This window comes from Mastigoproctus giganteus, chromosome 8 (assembly GCF_048544385.1).
Source record: "Mastigoproctus giganteus isolate SK-2022 chromosome 8, ASM4854438v1, whole genome shotgun sequence".
NCBI classification, from domain to species: domain Eukaryota; kingdom Metazoa; phylum Arthropoda; class Arachnida; order Uropygi; family Thelyphonidae; genus Mastigoproctus; species Mastigoproctus giganteus.
This window is the reverse complement of record NC_143582.1, coordinates 126,705,145-126,723,765: the sequence shown is the minus strand read 5'-3', so window position 1 is coordinate 126,723,765 and position 18,621 is coordinate 126,705,145. Positions and strand designations below refer to the sequence as shown.

General features: G+C 39.0%; 1 protein-coding gene across 1 annotated transcript in view; it reads right to left on the bottom strand.

The window, feature by feature from the left end:
* LOC150081813 (mitogen-activated protein kinase 1-like) overlaps positions 1–18,621 on the bottom strand; it is a 262,012-nt gene that overhangs the window by 187,548 nt on the left and 55,843 nt on the right. Inside the window, exon 3 of the mRNA XM_090379718.1 lies at positions 2,559–2,614. Coding sequence (XP_090235844.1) covers positions 2,559–2,614 — 56 coding nt within the window. The remainder of the gene's footprint in view (positions 1–2,558; positions 2,615–18,621) is intronic.

Here is an 18,621-nt window from a genome sequence, read left to right as displayed (position 1 = left end):
TTGAAACTGTATACAAAAGTAACATCAGAAATATTAAATAACATTATAAAATTAAGTGATGAGCAGCAAGGATTTAGGAAAAACAGATCATGAATAGATAGATGCCTTATTTATGATAAAGCAAATACGAGTAACAGAAAAATCATTTAGAGTACAATAGACAAATTTATACATGTTTTGTAGATTTAATAAAGGCTTTTGATAGAGTAAAAATAAGACATAATATAAATATTAAAGCTACACAATGTTCCTCAGTAATTAACAAAAGATGTAATCTCTGCATCTAAAAAACTTGGTTTTCTCTTTCACTCTTGGCGTTACTTTTCTTCCAAATAGCTGTTCACTCTTTACAAATCACAAATCTGCCCTACCATGGAATATTGTTCCCACATCTGGGGTGGTGCCCCCAAAACCTCTCTCTCAGACTTCTTGATTCCATTCAGAAGAGGACAGTTAGGTTAATTAATGATTCATCTCTAACAGAGTCTCTCCACTCGCTGTCTCATAGACGTACTGTTTCTGCTGCATGCCTCTTCTACAGATATTTCCATGGGAATTGTTCTTGTGAATTGGCTTCTATAATTCCCGCTCTCTCTTTCAAAACAGTCTGAACACGTGCGCCACCAGCCAACATCCATTTACTGTCCAACTTCAAACTCACAGTACCAACTTTTCATATTCCTCGTTTATTCATTCAACTGCCGTTTTCTAGAACAACCTTCCTTCATACGTATTTCCTGAAAATTACAGTCTACAGAAGTTCAAGTCCAATGTCAACAAATATCTTCTTTCGTCTTCTCAACTTCCAACCCAAGCACGGTACTAAGTACTATAGGTTCTAATACCTTCATGTTTGGGGTTTACATAAAAAAAAAAAATCTGTAGCCTTGGAGGCAGCATGGCTGCAGTTCCCTATGAATGTCTTCAGACATCTAGTGGAGCCAATGCCTAGGTGAATAACAGCTACTATCCATGCAAACAGTGGCCCAACACAGTATTAGGTAGGTGTTTATTGTCATCAGTGATCACAGTGTGTGTATATATATATATATATATATATATGTGTGTGTGTGTGTGTGTGTGTGTGTATATACAGACAATAAGTTGGTAGATGACTTTCATCAACCGGTGAAATACCACCACTTTGCTTATTGGAGGCTTGAAGTGGTGAAACCCATGTTTAGTCTCTAGAGCAAAGTTTCTGGCATCCCCCCCCCCATATACTTCTCCTTCAACCCATGCACGGTACTAAGTACTATAGGTTTTGATACCTTTCGTGTTTGGGGTTTTCATAAAAAAAAAAAAAAAAAGTGGATAATTAAAACAAATCAAGGAAATAATACACATAAATAACTAAAGGAATAAGACAAGGAGATTCACTAAGCCTATTCTCTGCCTGATAATGGATGAATTAACAAAGTAAACACAATACAGATAAAGGAATTAGAATGAAAAATAAAAAATTCAATATAATATAATATACACATGTTGAAGCTCTAATGGCAGAAAATTAAAACAATTTTAAGGTAAGGACTGCTATATAATCTTAATAAGAAAGCAAGAGAATACAATATGGAAATATCTACAGAGGAAACAAAGAGCCAATTGTCAAAAGAACAACTGAGATGTATATTAGAATTAGAAGTAAAGAAGTTTAACTATTTTGGAATACAGATAAATAGTTTAGGAATAACTCAAGAAAAAGTAGAAGGACAAGCATTATTATCAAGCAGAATATTGAAAGGATTAAATAACATAATATGGAGCAATCCAAACATTAATCAGGACACCAAAATTAAAATATATAAACTTACACAAAGACTAATAATAATGAAGTTGTGGGATGAGGTACTATAAAACAGATAAATGAAACTGTAGAAATGAAAGAATTAAGGGTAACTAATAAAACATTAAGAGATGAAGTTAGAAGCAAGGAAATTAGTAAACAAAGTAAAATAAAAAACTGCTATTATTACAAAATACTACCATAATAAAATAACAAAACTTTTTAAAAACAAATTACTATTAATGAGTGAACATATAATAGGAATGTTAGTATCAATGGATATAACCGCCATGTGCAGGTCTTGAAATACAGCATCGAGTACTTGAAAAGATCTCAATAAGTTTATTGTCATCAATATTCACACCCAGCATTTCCAAACAGATAGCAGGTAACAGTCAATATACTGCTATGCAAAGAATGCTAGTATTCTGTATCTATATGTTTTCTAGACCAATTGACCCGTCTGAGGGATTAAGAAAAAAAAAAAAAAGAAGAAGAAAAATCTTATATTGCTACCTGAGACTGGCTAACTCAGCTATCATTTGGAAGGATTTAAGTTCTTCAAAATGGGATTTCAGCTTAAGAGCTGAGCAATACATCACTTAGCCAGAGAGAAACTATTCGTTGTTAACATTATATTATGTTTAAGGCACTTCTAAAGGCACTACAATAAAAACTATGCATATCATAAACTACTACTATACTATGCTGCTACATAAGCAGCCAAATAGCATAATCTTTCAATTATAAAACTATTAAAAAAAAAGGATACACATCCTTCATCTGTTCTACTGTTGGAGCTCTGATAATATCCCTAATATCTATGATCTTGAAAAGGATAAAAATAACATTAAATATTACATCAAAACTAGAGATTCTTTAAAATGTCATATTTATTCACTGATACAAAAATATACATCTTAGGGGTATGGTAATTTGCTTACAGCACACTTACTAAGCCCCCCTCTTTTTTCTGATCATATCATAAAAAGCTTACTTGCAATAATGTATACTTTCAAAAATATGTCTACTTTAATTTTTACTTAAAAATCATTACCAATGTATTATATGCAATGATGTAATTATGGTCTAGTGAGTCTGGTATATGTTGTATGGCTTCCACAGACAAGTCCTTGATCACTGGTGACATGACTAATATGACATATGCAAAATAACATTTATCATGCTGCAAATAGAAAATCTTACAGTGATCAACACCATTTGCTTTTGATGGCTGTCTCCAGGCTGAGGATATCTTTCAGAAATGTGCAATACCGCTTGCTGCTAATTGTTGACATGGTTTTTGGTTTCCATGTCCAAGAAAACTGACAACAACCTCTCCAGCTGATGCTGCTTGAAAATTTCTGGTCTTTGGCAATGAAAAATAATGTCATTCATTACTCATTCACTTGTTTTCAGGTTAGAAGTATAGTACGGCGTTATTATCTGGCAACATCAGGAGCCTCCCCCACCTCTGTTATTGCTCTGGGAAGAATACAATACCAGAATGGGGTGGGTGTGTGTGTGTGTGTGTGTGTGTGTGTGTGTGTGTGTGTGTGTGTGTGTGTGTGTGTGGTTTGCAGTATTAGTATGGGTTATATTGGAGCATTGTTCATCTAGACTGTTAGCCTGCAGGCCTGTGGAGAACCACCAACTCCCAGTTACCAAACATCACAATGTGTAGGACATAGGGAGATGATGTTCTAGCTAGGCATTCCCCAGAGTTGCCTGAGCTCTGGGGGAGCCCAAGAAAAATAAAATAATGTGAAGTATGGGAGATAATTTAAGAGGAAGTTAAAGTGAATAGGAAAAAAGTGTGTGTGTGTGTGTGTGTGTGTGTGGTTTGCAGTATTAGTATGGGTTATATTGGAGCATTGTTCATCTAGACTGTTAGCCTGCAGGCCTGTGGAAAACCACCAACTCCCAGTTACCAACCATCACAATGTGTAGGACATAGGGAGATGATGTTCTAGCTAGGCATTCCCCAGAGTTGCCTGAGCTCTGGGGGAGCCCAAGAAAAATAAAATAATGTGAAGTATGGGAGATAATTTAAGAGGAAGTTAAAGTGAATAGGAAAAAAGTGGTAGGGGGAAGAGAAAAGAAGACCTCCTCCAGTTGAGAAAGGTAGGGAGGGAACAAAGTGTCTGAATATCTCTGAGTTAGGTTCCCGCCTGACCCAGGGAAAGAATAAAAAGCTTGCAGGGCAAGGGGGCCCCTGCAAAGAGGTGCAGCATACAGCATCCCACATCCAAATCTGAATGTCAGCAGCACCTAACACACAGCAAGGTATACAGGTGCAAATCCTAACCTGTTGGGGTAGCAAATCCTGCACGCTTAATGAAAGGGTATTAGTGTGTCATGTGATGGTAGCACAATACCAGCAGTGTGAGTAAGTGAACACATGTCAATTTGATGAAGAGATGTACCACTGGGTAGCCCCCAGAGAATCAGTGAGGGCACTGGTGGAACTTATTAAATATTGCAAAGTGTTCCAGGTCTACCATCTGTTTGGGATGCATTGTTCTTATGTGGTAATGAGTCAGTTATGGGGCAGTAAAAGATTTGCCTTCTTTGTGGAGAAAGCAGCATGGGAAAATTCTGAGAGTTGTCTGTAATGCAGCTTATCAACGACATAGCAGAATTTTTCACCACGTGGGTGAGTGTGAAGTTCCATAATCATTTTACATATAGGAGAATGATAAAGATGCCACTTATATAAAATGTGTTCTCAACCTTCTGGACTCCCATGGGATCTGCGGAGAGACCCAAGTCCTCAGTTTCAAGTTCAGAGAGGCATGACCCATAAGTAGTATGTTGAAGCAAAGGCCTGGCATGAACCACAGCGGCAATCAAGGAAAGGTGATGGAGACTTTTTGTAACAGACCCTTTTGTGATGGTGTTCCAGTCTTCCTGCCAGAACTGTATCAGATGGACCACAATATTTTTCTTTTCTTAGTTACAGCTGTTGGTAACATTTAGATTGTAACTGAGAATAGAGACCAGTAGTGAAGTCCCCTGGCAATGACTTTAAGGTGAAGTGGGAGAGCACTAGCCAGGACCTGCATGGCTGGTGTGCTGCTGTACCATCGTGATGAGGGCATGCTGAATGAAACCAGACTCCCAAACCATAGCACACTGCTGGGAGGAAAGTTAGAGGTACTGGACCCAACAACTGTGCCCCTTCATAATACAAGAAAGTTGCTGCCGTCTTGATAAGCTGCCATGGCACCAAACATGCATAGCTTTTGTTGAATCACAAATATTTTTGGACCAGATCACACACAAATACAAAATTCATAAGAAATAATTCAGTGAGGCAACTGAATCATGTGCAGCTTTTCTTGAATCGGGCCTTCTGCTTAAAAACTGCATTATAACATGAAGGGCTAATTCGGATATAGTGCCATCCTGAGATAATGCATTTAATTACAAGGAACACAGGTGTGTTCCTTGTAATTAAATGCATTAACAGGAGAGAGAGAGAGAGAGAGAGAGAGAGAGAGAGAGAGAGAAAAAGCTGAAGGAAGGGTGGGTATATTTCTTATCAAAAGCTGCCCAAAAGCAATCAGATTATATCCAGACTCAAAGAAAGCCAGAAACTGAGTCTGTACAAAGTGAATACCTCATTATGGGTGATTTTAACTTATCTCGTACTGAATGAAATCATGGACCAATAACACATTGTGGAATGTTCAGATTTTTTGAATTAACTGGATGACTGTTATTTATTCCAGGATATTGGAGGGATGGAAGAAGAGGGTCAAATGTCCTTGACCTGGTTCTCACCAAGAATCTACTAGCATCAAGGATATGACACTAACAAAATTTGAAGCAATTAGTGTTTTAAAATGGTTAATGTGTCCAAGAAAATTTCAGTTTTCAAAATAAAGGGTGTGGACTTCAATTCTGGGTTGGAGGATAGTACTTTTATAGTAGTTTGAAGTATTTGTTGGACTCTCTTAATTGGAGAGGCAAACTTGGCTGTATATGCTGTGGGACATAAGACATTATGGAAGTGTTTATAGGATTTATCCAGAAATCACTAATACATTCATTTCAGTGCTGAAGGAACCACAAAAGAAAGATTCCAAAATAGATGGCAAGGGAGCTGTAAGGTTTAATCATGAGAGGAGAAAGCATGAAAATAGCTACAGACTACTGTAAGATATTGTTTTATATAAAATTTATAAACATATTTTTAACAAAAATACTGATGGAATAATATAGACAAACAGCAATTATGAGAAATCTTTGACAGAAAACTAAGAACAAGGATAAGAAGTCCTACTCAGGTGAATACAAGAAAAGAGGGAGTAAATCAGGTAGTCCTTTAAAAGACGACAGCAATGGAATCATGGACAACAGCCCGATAATACAACCCATGAGTTGAATAGGTACTTTGCAACTGCAACAAACTTCACAACTGAAAGTGCTGTTAAAATGTTCACTGTGTCTGACATGCATAAGCATCAAACAGCATTACAAGTGATGTGCTGTTATGCATATAAATGTTCAAAACCCACCCAAGTGCTGTGCTGTAATGCACATGGTCAGTCATTCTTAAGCGATCAATAAACGAGTGCTGTCAAAGCAGAAGTACAAAAATTAACAACTGCTCGATTCTGTTGGCACACTGATTAAACTCTGGGTATTAGCAGTAATGCTTGGCTTTCATTTAAAGCTTGGTATGCTGTTTAATTTTTTCTGTTGTGCTGCAGTTAATGTACAGGAAAAAAACTTTTTATGAAATTTTGAAGTTTGTTCTGATTTACAGCTCAGCCTGAAAGTAAGTGTTTGCTTTTAGCTATGAATTCTAGACTTTACTTTTCAAAAATTTTTTACAAATTTTTGGATTGTTGAGGTTTTTAGAATGTGCTGTTTCTCAAAAATTCAATACACTGAATGTACTCTCAAATATAAGTGGAAGCAAATGTGTTAAACTAGGAATAAACAGCAAAGTACAGTTATTTTGTTGAAAAATTAGAATTATAACTATCTCTGAGAAGCATTTATCAGAAAATTTATAGAGGCTGGGGGAAGGTAAAGACCCTACGGATGGACAGAACACATTCAATTATATTAAAAAGCTGTTATATGAGTGAATCAAACTATTAGTAATGTTAGTATGATTATCTGTAGACCCTAGCTGGTTTTCTTGGACTGGAGAAGAATTAATGATTCTTCAAATTCATAAGGTAAGACCTAAAATGGTGATGGAAAACTACAGAATGGTCAGTTTAGCTTCTGTGGTGGGAAATTTTTCAGTCTATGGTTAAGGTATGAGATTCCACAATAAGAATGAAATCCTAAAGGGATCAAAACAAAGCTAAAGATAAAAGTGACTTAATAGTATTCTACTTTTCTTCTAACTCTTCTAATAGTGATCTTGGGAAATCGCCTCCTACCATACCGAACATCACTCAATGTCTCCCCCCATGGTCTTCTGGCAGAAGGATGCTAGAAGAATTCTGACCAATCTTGATGAAAAGAAAGTGACAGTCCTGAAGGCACTTTCTCACTTGTTCTCAAAACCTTTTCTTCTGACCTTGCACCTGTTCTGTGTCACCTTTTTAAAATTTCTTAATCCACTAGTGTTTTTTTTAATCCTGCTTGGAATTTCACCAGTTCAATTCAACCAGTTTCTAAAATGGGTGACACATCCCTTCCTTCGAAAGTAACAGAGAATTCGACTGCCAACTCTTAAACTGCCAATGATCAATGATTGCCAATAAGGATTTCATCAGTGTTGATTCCCCCTGGTGACACTGGCTTATGTTACTCATCTTTGGACAAATTTGATAAAAAAGTTTGGTGAAACTCAAGCAGTTACTCTTGATATTTCCAAGGCGTCTGATTATGTTTGGTATAAAGGTCTAAACAAGCTCCTACCATATGGATTCCATTTGTTTTATGCAACTGAGTAACAGGTTTTTCTCTATCCACTCACTGCATGTAATGGTAAACAGCATTTTGTCTTCTAATTTCTTAACTAACACTGGTATCACATACGATTTAGTTCCTTCTCTTACTCTTTTCTTTTTGTATATTAATGATCTTCTTCCACTGACTGGAAATCCTATTCACAGTTATGTTGATGACAGCACACTACATTCCATCCTCCAGTTTCAGAAACCTTTTCTTGTAGAAACAGCTTCAACTTTTCAAATATATTCTCCTGCCATTCAACCATTCCTTTATCCATAGCATTAACTTGCTCCTAATGCCATGCTGCTTCAATTTGTACAACAGTATAGGCTTGCTTCCTTGCATCATATGCTTCAACTAATGCTAATGCTAAACACCAATTTGTTGAATGTCGATTACCAGGTGATTCTTCAATGGGGTAAAGAGAATTTAGTTTACTTCAATCCTTCTAAAACTCAGTCTTGTCTTATTTCTTGGGGGGGGGGGAGAAAAAAGTCTACAGCTCCCATGCTGATTGTCCATGACACACAGATACCTCAAAGAGATCACCTATCTCTATTGGGGATTATCTTCACTTCTAATCTCTCCTGGCATAAGCACCTTACAACTACTGCTCTCCTCTGCATCAAACAAACCAGGTTTTCTTTTTAAGCTTTTGGTTTTACTTTTCTTCTAAATAACTGCTGACTCAATAAATCTCAAATCTGTTCTATAATGGAATACTGTTCCCACATCAGGGGTGGTGCCCCCTAAGCCTCTCTTGACCTAGTCTATTCAAATGATTGCAGTTATGGCAATTAACAACCTGTACCTTATGAAGTCTCTGCACTCTTTGTCTCATAAACATTCAATTTCTGCTGCATGCCTGTTCTACAGATACTTCCATGGGCACTCTTTCAAACTGGAATCTGTAACTCTGCACTCTCTTCCAAATCCAAAGTGTAACACAACTAGTCAATATGCATTCACTGTCTACCTCCAAACTCACAGAACTAAGTTTTCTTCTTCATTTATATTTTACCTTTATATATATATTTATTTATTTATTTTTTAGAAAAACTTTCCTTCCCATATCATGTATATTTCCTGAAAATTGGAATCTGTAAAATTTAAGCCTAATGTCAACAAGTATCTTGTCTTTTGCAACTCAACTTCAACCCATGTATGGGTTGAAGGCTGAGTTGGAAAGATAGAAGATACTAAGTACTATAGGTTCTAAAACCTTTAATGTTTTAGAATTTTCATGAAAAAAAAAAACAAAACATATTTCTTCTTATTATTCTTACCTGCTTGTGCACTCAATGGGTATTAGGTACCTCACAGTAGGCAGAAGGCACATTAAATGGAACTCTTATTAATCTGGCAGTGGTGGAACTGGGCAAATAAATCTTCTTAGTTCTCAGATTTCTTTTCTTTATTTACAATGCTCTAAAACAAAAATAGTTACAAGGAGGCTTCCACCCTATCAGAAGTGAATCTCACATATCATGTTTATTCTCTGAAAACAATAACAAATCCTTCAAAAACAACTCACGTAAGACTGTAAATATTTATAAAGCTAGAGGAAGAATAACAGCAATAACCTTGCAACTACCAAATAACACAATCTGATAATTCACAATGCTGGCACCTGTCAGGTCTCATGTTACTAATAAGGAAAATTGCAACAGTGGTGCAGCACCTCACAGGTTCTTGTTCACACTTAAGACTGTCTATATTTAAAAAGGCAGAAAAAGATTCAGATCTTCACCCAACTGATAATGTGGTATCAATATTTTCAAATGGAACCTGTGAGGTCCCATGCCACCAGTGCCAGATTAATAATACACCTATTCAATGTGCCCATCTGCTTGTTGTGAGGTACCTAAGCACTCAGTGAATGCACACCTTTCACACATTAAGAACTTGTGTAGCAGTGGACTCTCACAACACTACGTCCTGCATGACTTTTGCCATTATATGCCTGTTTTCCCACACAGTGTCTTCTACATGTTTGATGTCTGCCATGACAAGAATGTGGGACTAACTAGGTTGTGGCATATGAACTGCTTGTCCACACGGAACTATTTACACCATTGTTTCACACAGACAAAGGACAAACAGTACTGCCCATATACTAGCCACATTTGTTGATATATGGATGTTTCACCAAGGTCTTAAGTGGTTAAAACATTGATTAAACCCATGTTGCTCCTCTGGGATGTTTGCCTAATGCAGGCAGGGTATGTTTCCTCTCTTATTCTGCATGAAACACCAGTGGCCGCACAATTTGAAGCTTACAGTGCTCTACACATATATATATACACACAGGGTGAATAAAAATTACAAATACACACTTTAATAATTCATAATAAACCATTTTTAATAATCCATAATTCTTCAGTTAGATGACTAATTTATTTAATTTTTCTAATTGGCTGAAACCTATAGAAATGACAGCGAACATTCATGTGAGTGTGAGAGAGAGAGAGAGAGACAGAATTCTTAAATGATACTGGAAATTTGAAAATATCAGTGTTTTAGCATGCATGAGAAAGACAATATGAAACAAGGGCACCTACTCATCTAACAATAATCTGGCTGCATGATAAGTTTGAGGAACACGGAACTATAAACAATATAAATAAGACAACCAGTGGGAGGAAAAGGACATTAAGAAGTATCAAAAATGCTGAAGCTGTCATAATACATTTAAATATTCCCACAGAAATCAACAAGTGTTCATGAGAACTGCAAATGAGTCAATTGAGTGTTATAAGAATCTTAAAAGACATAAATCTGAAGCCTTTTACACATTGATTACTTGGTGCAACAGAGGAAAATGATCCAGATTAAAGGACATAATTTTCGGAGCAGTATTGTCCTAAAAATGGTGGAACTGGTGCTTATGTATAGGCATAAGAAGCCATATTCAAACTAAACACTGAATTGTCAATTGAACTGGATTAGACATTGAATTGGACAAATCCAAATGTGACTAGCCTGTTATAATGTGTTTCTCACCCAGAGAAAATGTTCGTTTTAGAAATTGTATTATTTTATGTGTTTGACCTCTATGCATAACTTCATATGTACATTTTCATAAATATATATGTTATATGTTTTTGCAATTAATTTAGGTGTAATATTAACTATATAAATGTTATGGATTCATAGTTCAGGTGCTATTAGTGTGCATATATTTGAGAGCATGATTGTATGTATTGTGTGAATATTAATTGTTGTGTAATTATGTGTGCATAATAATTTTGCTTGATTGAGGCTCTCTGCCATGTCCGCATTGCTGGACATGATGGAAGGCTCTAGTCCGTGTTTCTCTGTCTTCATGTGCATATGAGCAATGAGTGAAAATGTGTATGGCAGTGTGTGCTTACCAATGGCTCTCAGTCACATCCATGCTGCTGAACATGACGGAGAGCTGTAGTCTGTTTTTTAAGACTGGAGTATGTATGCGTAGTAAGTGAAAATGTCTGTAGCGCTGTGTGCTTGCTTGCAGCTGTTAGTCATGTCTGCATTGTTGCACTTGATTGATATGGAATTGCCAAAATATATTCCCTTCCCCCAATGTGTAGAAACAAATGCATGTTTTAATTAATTAAAAGTAAATATTGTGGATTAAATGTAAAAATGAATAATGTAAACAAAGAAATATCTGTGATAGTCTAATCATATAGTCTATAGGCGTGGGAAACTGAATGTTTGCTTGTGTGCGATTGTGCATAAGTCACTAAGTAATTATAAATATTGTTATTATTTCATATGCATATCTCTATTCAAGTGCTGGGTGGGAAATGTCTGCTCAACTTGCAAGAAAAAAAGTGTAAGTGTAGTTCTATTCGAGGGCCTGTAGTAGTGAATGGAATAAGTGAGTGAAAAGGATAGCTGAATGTGAATGTCCTACATAATGTACCCTGAATATGTATATAAAATATAAAAATAAATTTTTATTTATTTATTTTTATTTATTATAAAAATAAAAAATAAAATAATAAAAAATAAATAAATAAAGTTATGCTTGCAGGTTGAGTTGTATTTACGAGGTACTACCCAAAAGTTTCCGAAATGTATTTATAAAATAAATTAGCCTCACCCTGGATCTTACTCATCACCACCACCTTCGAAGTAGTCTCCTTGAGAGAGTAAACATCGATCCCAGCACATAGTATTCAGCACTGCCTGCGATTCGGTTTGGATATCCTCTGCACTGTCAAATCTTCAACCCTTCAGCTTGATTTTCATTCTTGGGAAGAGGAAGAAGTTGCAGGGAGCTAAGTCTAGCAAATAAGAGGAGTGGGAGATAACTGTCATGTTGTTGGATGCCAAAAACTGTACCACAGCAAGAAATGTGTGGGCCGGCATGTTGTTATGATAAAGGACCAGTTGTTTGTGAGCCACTTTTCTGGACATTTCCTCCTGACGGCTTCCCTTAATCGCTTCAGGACATCGCAGTAGAACTTTGCGATGATGGTCTGGCCAGGAGGAATGAATTCCTTATGGATAATCCTGTCAATGTATAAAAAATAGATCAGCATGGACTTCACATTGCTCCTCGCTTGTCAGGCTTTCTTCAGTCGGGGCGAAGATGGGCTCTTCCACTGAGATGATTGTTGCTTGGTTTTTGGATCATAATACCCACATACCCAACTCTCATCACCAATGATGACTGTAGAAAGGAATTCTGATCATTCCTAGCCCGTTCTTGAAAATCTCTGCTAACTTTCATGTGCTGCTGCTTTTGGTCTTCACTCAGTAACCATGGCACGAACTTGGCCGAAATCCTTCTCACGTTCAACTCGTCTGACAAAATCTGCTGACACATGCCGTACGATAGTCCTACAATGCCACAAATGTCATGGATGGGCCTCCTGAGGTCTTCACGAATCGCTACCCGAACTTTTGCAACATTTTCCAGGGTGGTGCTCGATGATGGATGCCCAGAGAAATCATCATCAACCAACATTCAACCGTTTTTAAAATGGTTAAACCAGTAGTAGGTTTGTGTTTGGCCTAAAGCCAAAAGCTTGTTTCGACTTCTTATGGGTTTCTGATGCTGTATCATTAAGAAGGAAACAAAACTTGATGCAAGCACATTGCTCTCTCACATCAGCCATCGCAACAATCACAAACTATGTAAAACATACTGCCAAATAACTGTGCATAAATATTCAAGGACTCTATCCAGCCTGACACCACGTGGCACACTGATTCACAAAGAATGCATGCAGTGTTACCTAACACCACAAGTCCATACTAGATATTTACTGTGCAACATTCAAATTTCGGGAATATTTGGGTAGCACCTCGTATGTGAGTGAATGTTAGGTTACCTGTGTAAACTATGCAGTGATGAGTAAATGTTTGTAAAGAGTATATAAAAAATAATAACAATAAAATAAATGTGACTGTCTGACAGTTGCCATGTTCAGGTGGCACCTGCATCATGTCTGGCTGAATGATGATGAATGCAAAATGAGAAATGTGTGTGAGTTGTCTTATGTCCTAAAAGCGTACGTGTGCATATGTATGTGTGACAGGAGTGTAGATGGGCCAAATATGTGGAGAGTGTGTGTTCTGATAGGACCCCAAATTAGACTGCAGTGGGAGGCAGCATATTAGAAGCTCCACCCCCCATGCCATGCCTCTTTCCTCTGGCATCGGAACTGCTGACATTGGCTCCAGCTGGTCTGGCTAGTGTGGGATCTTATACAGAGAGCCACTGTGCATCCACAATGTAATCCTCCCCATATAGGGCACCCTGGCTGTATGATTTTACCCTCAACCAATCCCATATCTCTGCCCCAACTCCTCATCCAAACGTTTCGCCTGGTGGACTCTACCACAACAAAACTTTTACTGTTCTCAATGGCCCATGTGGAGGATGAGCACCTTCCACAGGAGTGCCCATCTATTTCTCATAACTCTCTATTTCCAGGTGGACAGTCTTCCTATCATCCAATTCCTTATAGTCATCTATTCCTTCTTACCTTCACTATCTTCCCCTGCTCTCTCTTCACCTTCCAGGGCTTTTTTTTTTTGTCTTCGGGTCCTCCCAGACAAGCTCAGGTTTGCACCTGAGCTTGTCTGGGAGGGCCCCAGCTACAGTTTGATTTGATTTGATTTTGGGTTTATTGGCGCAAAAACAACTAAGGTTATACTGCGCCAGGAAACGATTAAAATAACAATAAAGATAAATTCTGGTAACCTTTAAAAAGGTTACCTCGTCAAATTGTTATTTATATATATATATATATATAAATATATATAAGGCAGTATAAGTTTAAAAATAAATGATCCAATTTATATATGTGTGTATATATTAATAGCTTGTAAAAACTTAAAAACTGCTGGCACGTGGTCGTTGTCTGATAAAATCTGACTGAGTGTATAAGGCTCAGTCGGATGAGTAAAAGCGGTAAAATATATATTGCGAACATGGGTAAAATTAACACAATATTAAAATATGCTTTGAAGTTAAAACGGTGTCGCAAGACTCACACATAGGAGGGTAATCCGCCCTCAGCAGAAAAGAATGTGTCAAATGACTGTGTCCTATGCGGAGTCGAGCAAGAACAACTTCCTCGCTCCGATTCCTGCGCAGACTAGACTGCCATGTTTCTATTACAGCCTTTATTTGGTATAATTTATTTGTTCTCTGTCTGTGCCATAGTTCTTGCCATTGGGAATATATCTTGTTGCGTATTATTTGCCTGTAGTCTGTATAGGGGACTGACAGGCAACAATTACGAGTGGGTGTTGTGATTTGGGAAATGATTCCCTTTATCCCACATTGGGATAAAGGGAATCATTTCCCTTTATCCCAATGTGGCTAGGAATCCAGCAGAAGCGGATATCAAACTTGTATTCATGAAGAGAATGTATCTTCTGCTGAACCCAACAAAGAACTGGATGAGAATTGTGTCTCAGAGATAATAAAGCCTGTAATACACTCAAAGAATCAGAATATATTATTGACCTTTGGAATTGACAAGTTCGAATGTGATCCAAGGCTAGCTCTATAGCATACAGCTCTGCAGTGTATATGCTGGATTCAGGAGGAATCTGCTGAGATATTATAGTGTCCGGAAAGACAGCAGCAGATCCTACGCACGACTCAGACTTCGAGCCGTCTGTGTAAACGGGCAGGAAGTCTGAGTGCTCAGCTTGGTGTGCAGAGTAGAGCTGCTGGTAGACAGATGATGAGGTCTCAGACTTTACCCATTTCTTAAGGGAAAAGTCGCACGGTGGGGGATGAGCATGCCAGGGTGGAGGAATTTCTTTTCGTGTTTGTGCAACCTTGTCTACCATGATGTTAAACTCTGAGTAGCTCTTGGACACGAATGCCAAAAGGTCAGTTGGCAGTCTTACGGGTATTGTACAAGTTTTCCCAACGTGGCTCAAAAACGGATGTCCACGTTAGGATGGTTTGGCAGGGATTTCAACTTTAAAGCATAGTTTAAAGACAACTGCTTACGTCGAAGGGATAATGATGGTTCGTTTGCTTCGACGTATAAGCTCTGGACAGGAGATGTGCGATATGCTCCAGTAGCGATACAGATGGCCTGATGGACAGGGTCAAGCCATCGAAGGGCACTGTCTCTGGCTGAGGAGTATACCTGGACCCGTAGTCTAATTTGGGTCGTACAAGTGCACGGTAAAGCCGTAGTAGGGTGCATCGATCTGCTCCCCAACGCGTGGAGGAGAGAGAGCGGAGAATATTGAGTCCCCTCGTGCATTTTGTACGAAGTTGACAAATATGTTCGGGAAAGGTCAACTTTTTATCAAACACAAGTCCCAAGAATTTTGTGTCTGACACTACTGGAATAACAATTTGTCCGAGCCTTAATTCAGGTTCAGGATGAAGATTACGCTTGCGACAAAGGTGTACGCAAACGGTCTTCTCCAGCGAGAACCTGAAGCCATTAGCAAGTGCCCAGGAATTAAGGCGATCAATGGCTTTCTGCAGTTGTCTTTCAATAACCCTCATGTTGCATGACTGACAAAATATGCTAAAGTCATCAACATAGGGGGCACTGTTTACAGTTGGAGGAAGTTGTTCTGTGATGGAATTTACTTTGATGGCAAAAAGCGTGACACTTAATACTGATCCTTGTGGTACTCCCTCCTCTTGGCTGAAGGAACGAGAGAGTGAGGATCCCACACGAACTTGGAAAGATCGATTGGCTAAAAAGTTTTTAATAAAAATGGGGAGTTGTCCCCTAAGGCCAAGGCTATGCAGATCTTTTAAGATGCCAAATCTCCAAGTTGTGTCATACGCTTTCTCCATGTCAAAGAACACCGACACCAAGTGTTCGCGTTTTAGGAAAGCATCCCGGATGGATGCTTCCAATCTAATAAGATGGTCCAAAGTGGACCGGTTCCTTCGGAAGCCACACTGGATGTTGGAGAGAAGGTCATTTGATTCGAGATACCATATTAAACGAGAATTAACCATTCTCTCCAGGATTTTGCACAGACAGCTACTCAGAGCAATAGGACAATAATTGGTGGTGACTTTTGGATCCTTTCCTGGCTTAGGAAAGGCAAGAACGATTGCCTTTCGCCAGGAGTCCGGAAACTGCCCTTCAATAAAGATTCTGTTATACAGAAGGAGCAGACAATCCATAGATTTTGGTGAAAGATGTTTAATCATTTCATAATGGATGCCAACTGGTCCAACAGCACTTGCTTTGGAAAGAGTGAGGGCTCTTTTCAGTTCCTCCATATTGAATACCCCGTTGTAGGGATAGAGGCCCTTGGACTTAAAATTAAGTGCTTGTTTTTCCAGTTTATGTTTCAGGACCAGGAACTCTGGGGAATACGAGGATGTTGCGGAGATGTTAGAGAATGTTTCCCCAAGAGCGTTGGCTATTGCAGTTGGGTCTGCAATAGTGCATCCATTATAATCTACGATTGAAGAAGGGTGGGATGTATATTTTCCCTTCATTTTCCGGATTTTATCCCAGACTACCTTAGAGTTAGTAGACTGGTTAATAGATGATGTAAAACGGATCCACGATTCCTTTTGACTCTGACGGTGGATGTAGCGTGCTTTGGCTTGTGCACGTTTGAAGGCTATAAGGTTGTTCGTGGTAGGATATCGGCGAAATATCCCCCACGCTTTGTTTTGAGCCTTTTTTGCTGTTGTGCATTGTAAATTCCACCGAGGTTTGGGAAATGGTGGAAACCGGGCAGATGTTTTTGGGACAGCATTAGCAGCTGCTTGGACAATGATTTCTGTGATGTACTTTACTGCGTCATTGATAGGCTCCCGACTGACTGTACTGAGGTCAAAATTTGCCTGATGTTGGAAGGCATTCCAGTCACCCTGATCAAACTTCCACCGTGGTAACCTAAAAGGAAGACATGGGCGCCCACTGTGTAACAAGGTTATCACGGGAAGTGATCACTTCCGTATGGATTCTCCTCCACCTCCCAAGTGAGTGAAGGGAATAGAGAAGGGGAGCAGATAGAGAGATCAATGGCAGAAAAAGTACGGGTAGGCATGTGGAAGGTGTTTGTTCCAGTATTTAGAAGGGAAAGGTCATTGTCATTGAGCATACGCTCTATGACTCGTCCCCTTCCGTTGCTGTTAGCACTACCCCACAGGGTGTTATGTGCATTCATATCCCCGAGAAGTAAGTAAGGGGGAGGCAACTGCGTTACAAGATCATCAAGGTCTCCCTGGGGGATGTCAGTCCCAGATGGCAAATAAAGAGAGCAAACTGTTAATATAAATCCCACCGAAAGGCAAATTGCAACAGCTTCAATGCTAGTTGTAATTAGCAAGGGCTGCACTGGGGTCTGATTGCCGACGAGGATAGCCACTCCTCCATGAGCAGAGCCATCCGCAATTCTATCCTTTCGAAAAATTGTGATGTTGTGCATGGTGGGATCGTCATTTGCCTTTAGATATGTCTCCTGCAAGCAAAAGCAAACTGGCTCGTGCTTTTGCAGGAGGGCCTTGATGTCATCAATATTTCGCCGGAATCCACGACAATTCCATTGTAGGAATTTAGCCATTATTTTGGCTTGGTGGGTCCATCAGGTGGCTTCCAAGGTGCTGAGGGCTTACCTTTTTCAGTTCTGGCTTTCTCCTTCCTGGGGAAGTACGGACGCTGTCCAGTGTCCATTTCCTCCTCAGCAAAGAGCTCCAAAACTGAGTCTTCTTGTACCTCCTTCTGCTCGACATCCATGTTTTCTTGGGTACTAGGTGCTATTTCACCTTTCTTATTCTTTTCTTTTGCATTTGCTTTTGTTATTTGTGGAGCATTAGGAGGTACCGATATAGGAGTGGCAGCTGATTGGTCCTTCTGTGCAGGTTTTAGGGAGCTTAAAAGATAATGTGCGATGGGAGTAAATGATTCTTTTGGAGGGACGGACATGTCCATCTGAGTCCCAATCGAACACCTCCCTGCTACCTTCTGGGCATAGGTAGGTTTGATGTTGAGAGGTTTCACTGCTTTCCTTGCCTCCTGGTACGATATGTTTAGCTCTGCCTTCAGCCGTTGAATTTCTTTTTCTTCTTTCCACCTCTGGCATGCTCGTGAGTAGGCCGGGTGTTCGCCTTCACAGTTAATGCAGGTGGGTTTCGTGGCTGAACATGCTGTTGTTTCGTGGTCCTTTGCACCACATCGAGCGCATGCAAGGACTCCACGGCAGGCCATTTGAGAATGTCCATATTTCTGGCATTTAAAACACCGTAAAGGGTTTGGAACATATGGACACACTGGACAGTTGATGTAGCCAGCTTTAATCTCATCAGGAGGTTTGGGAGAGTTAAAAGTCAGGATAACACTCCTGGTTTTAACAATTTTTCCATCCCTTCGCACAGTGATTCTCTTGACGGCAATAACTCCCTGTGGTTTTAATTCGGAGCAGATTTCCTCCTCGGTGACGTCGAGAAGGTCCCA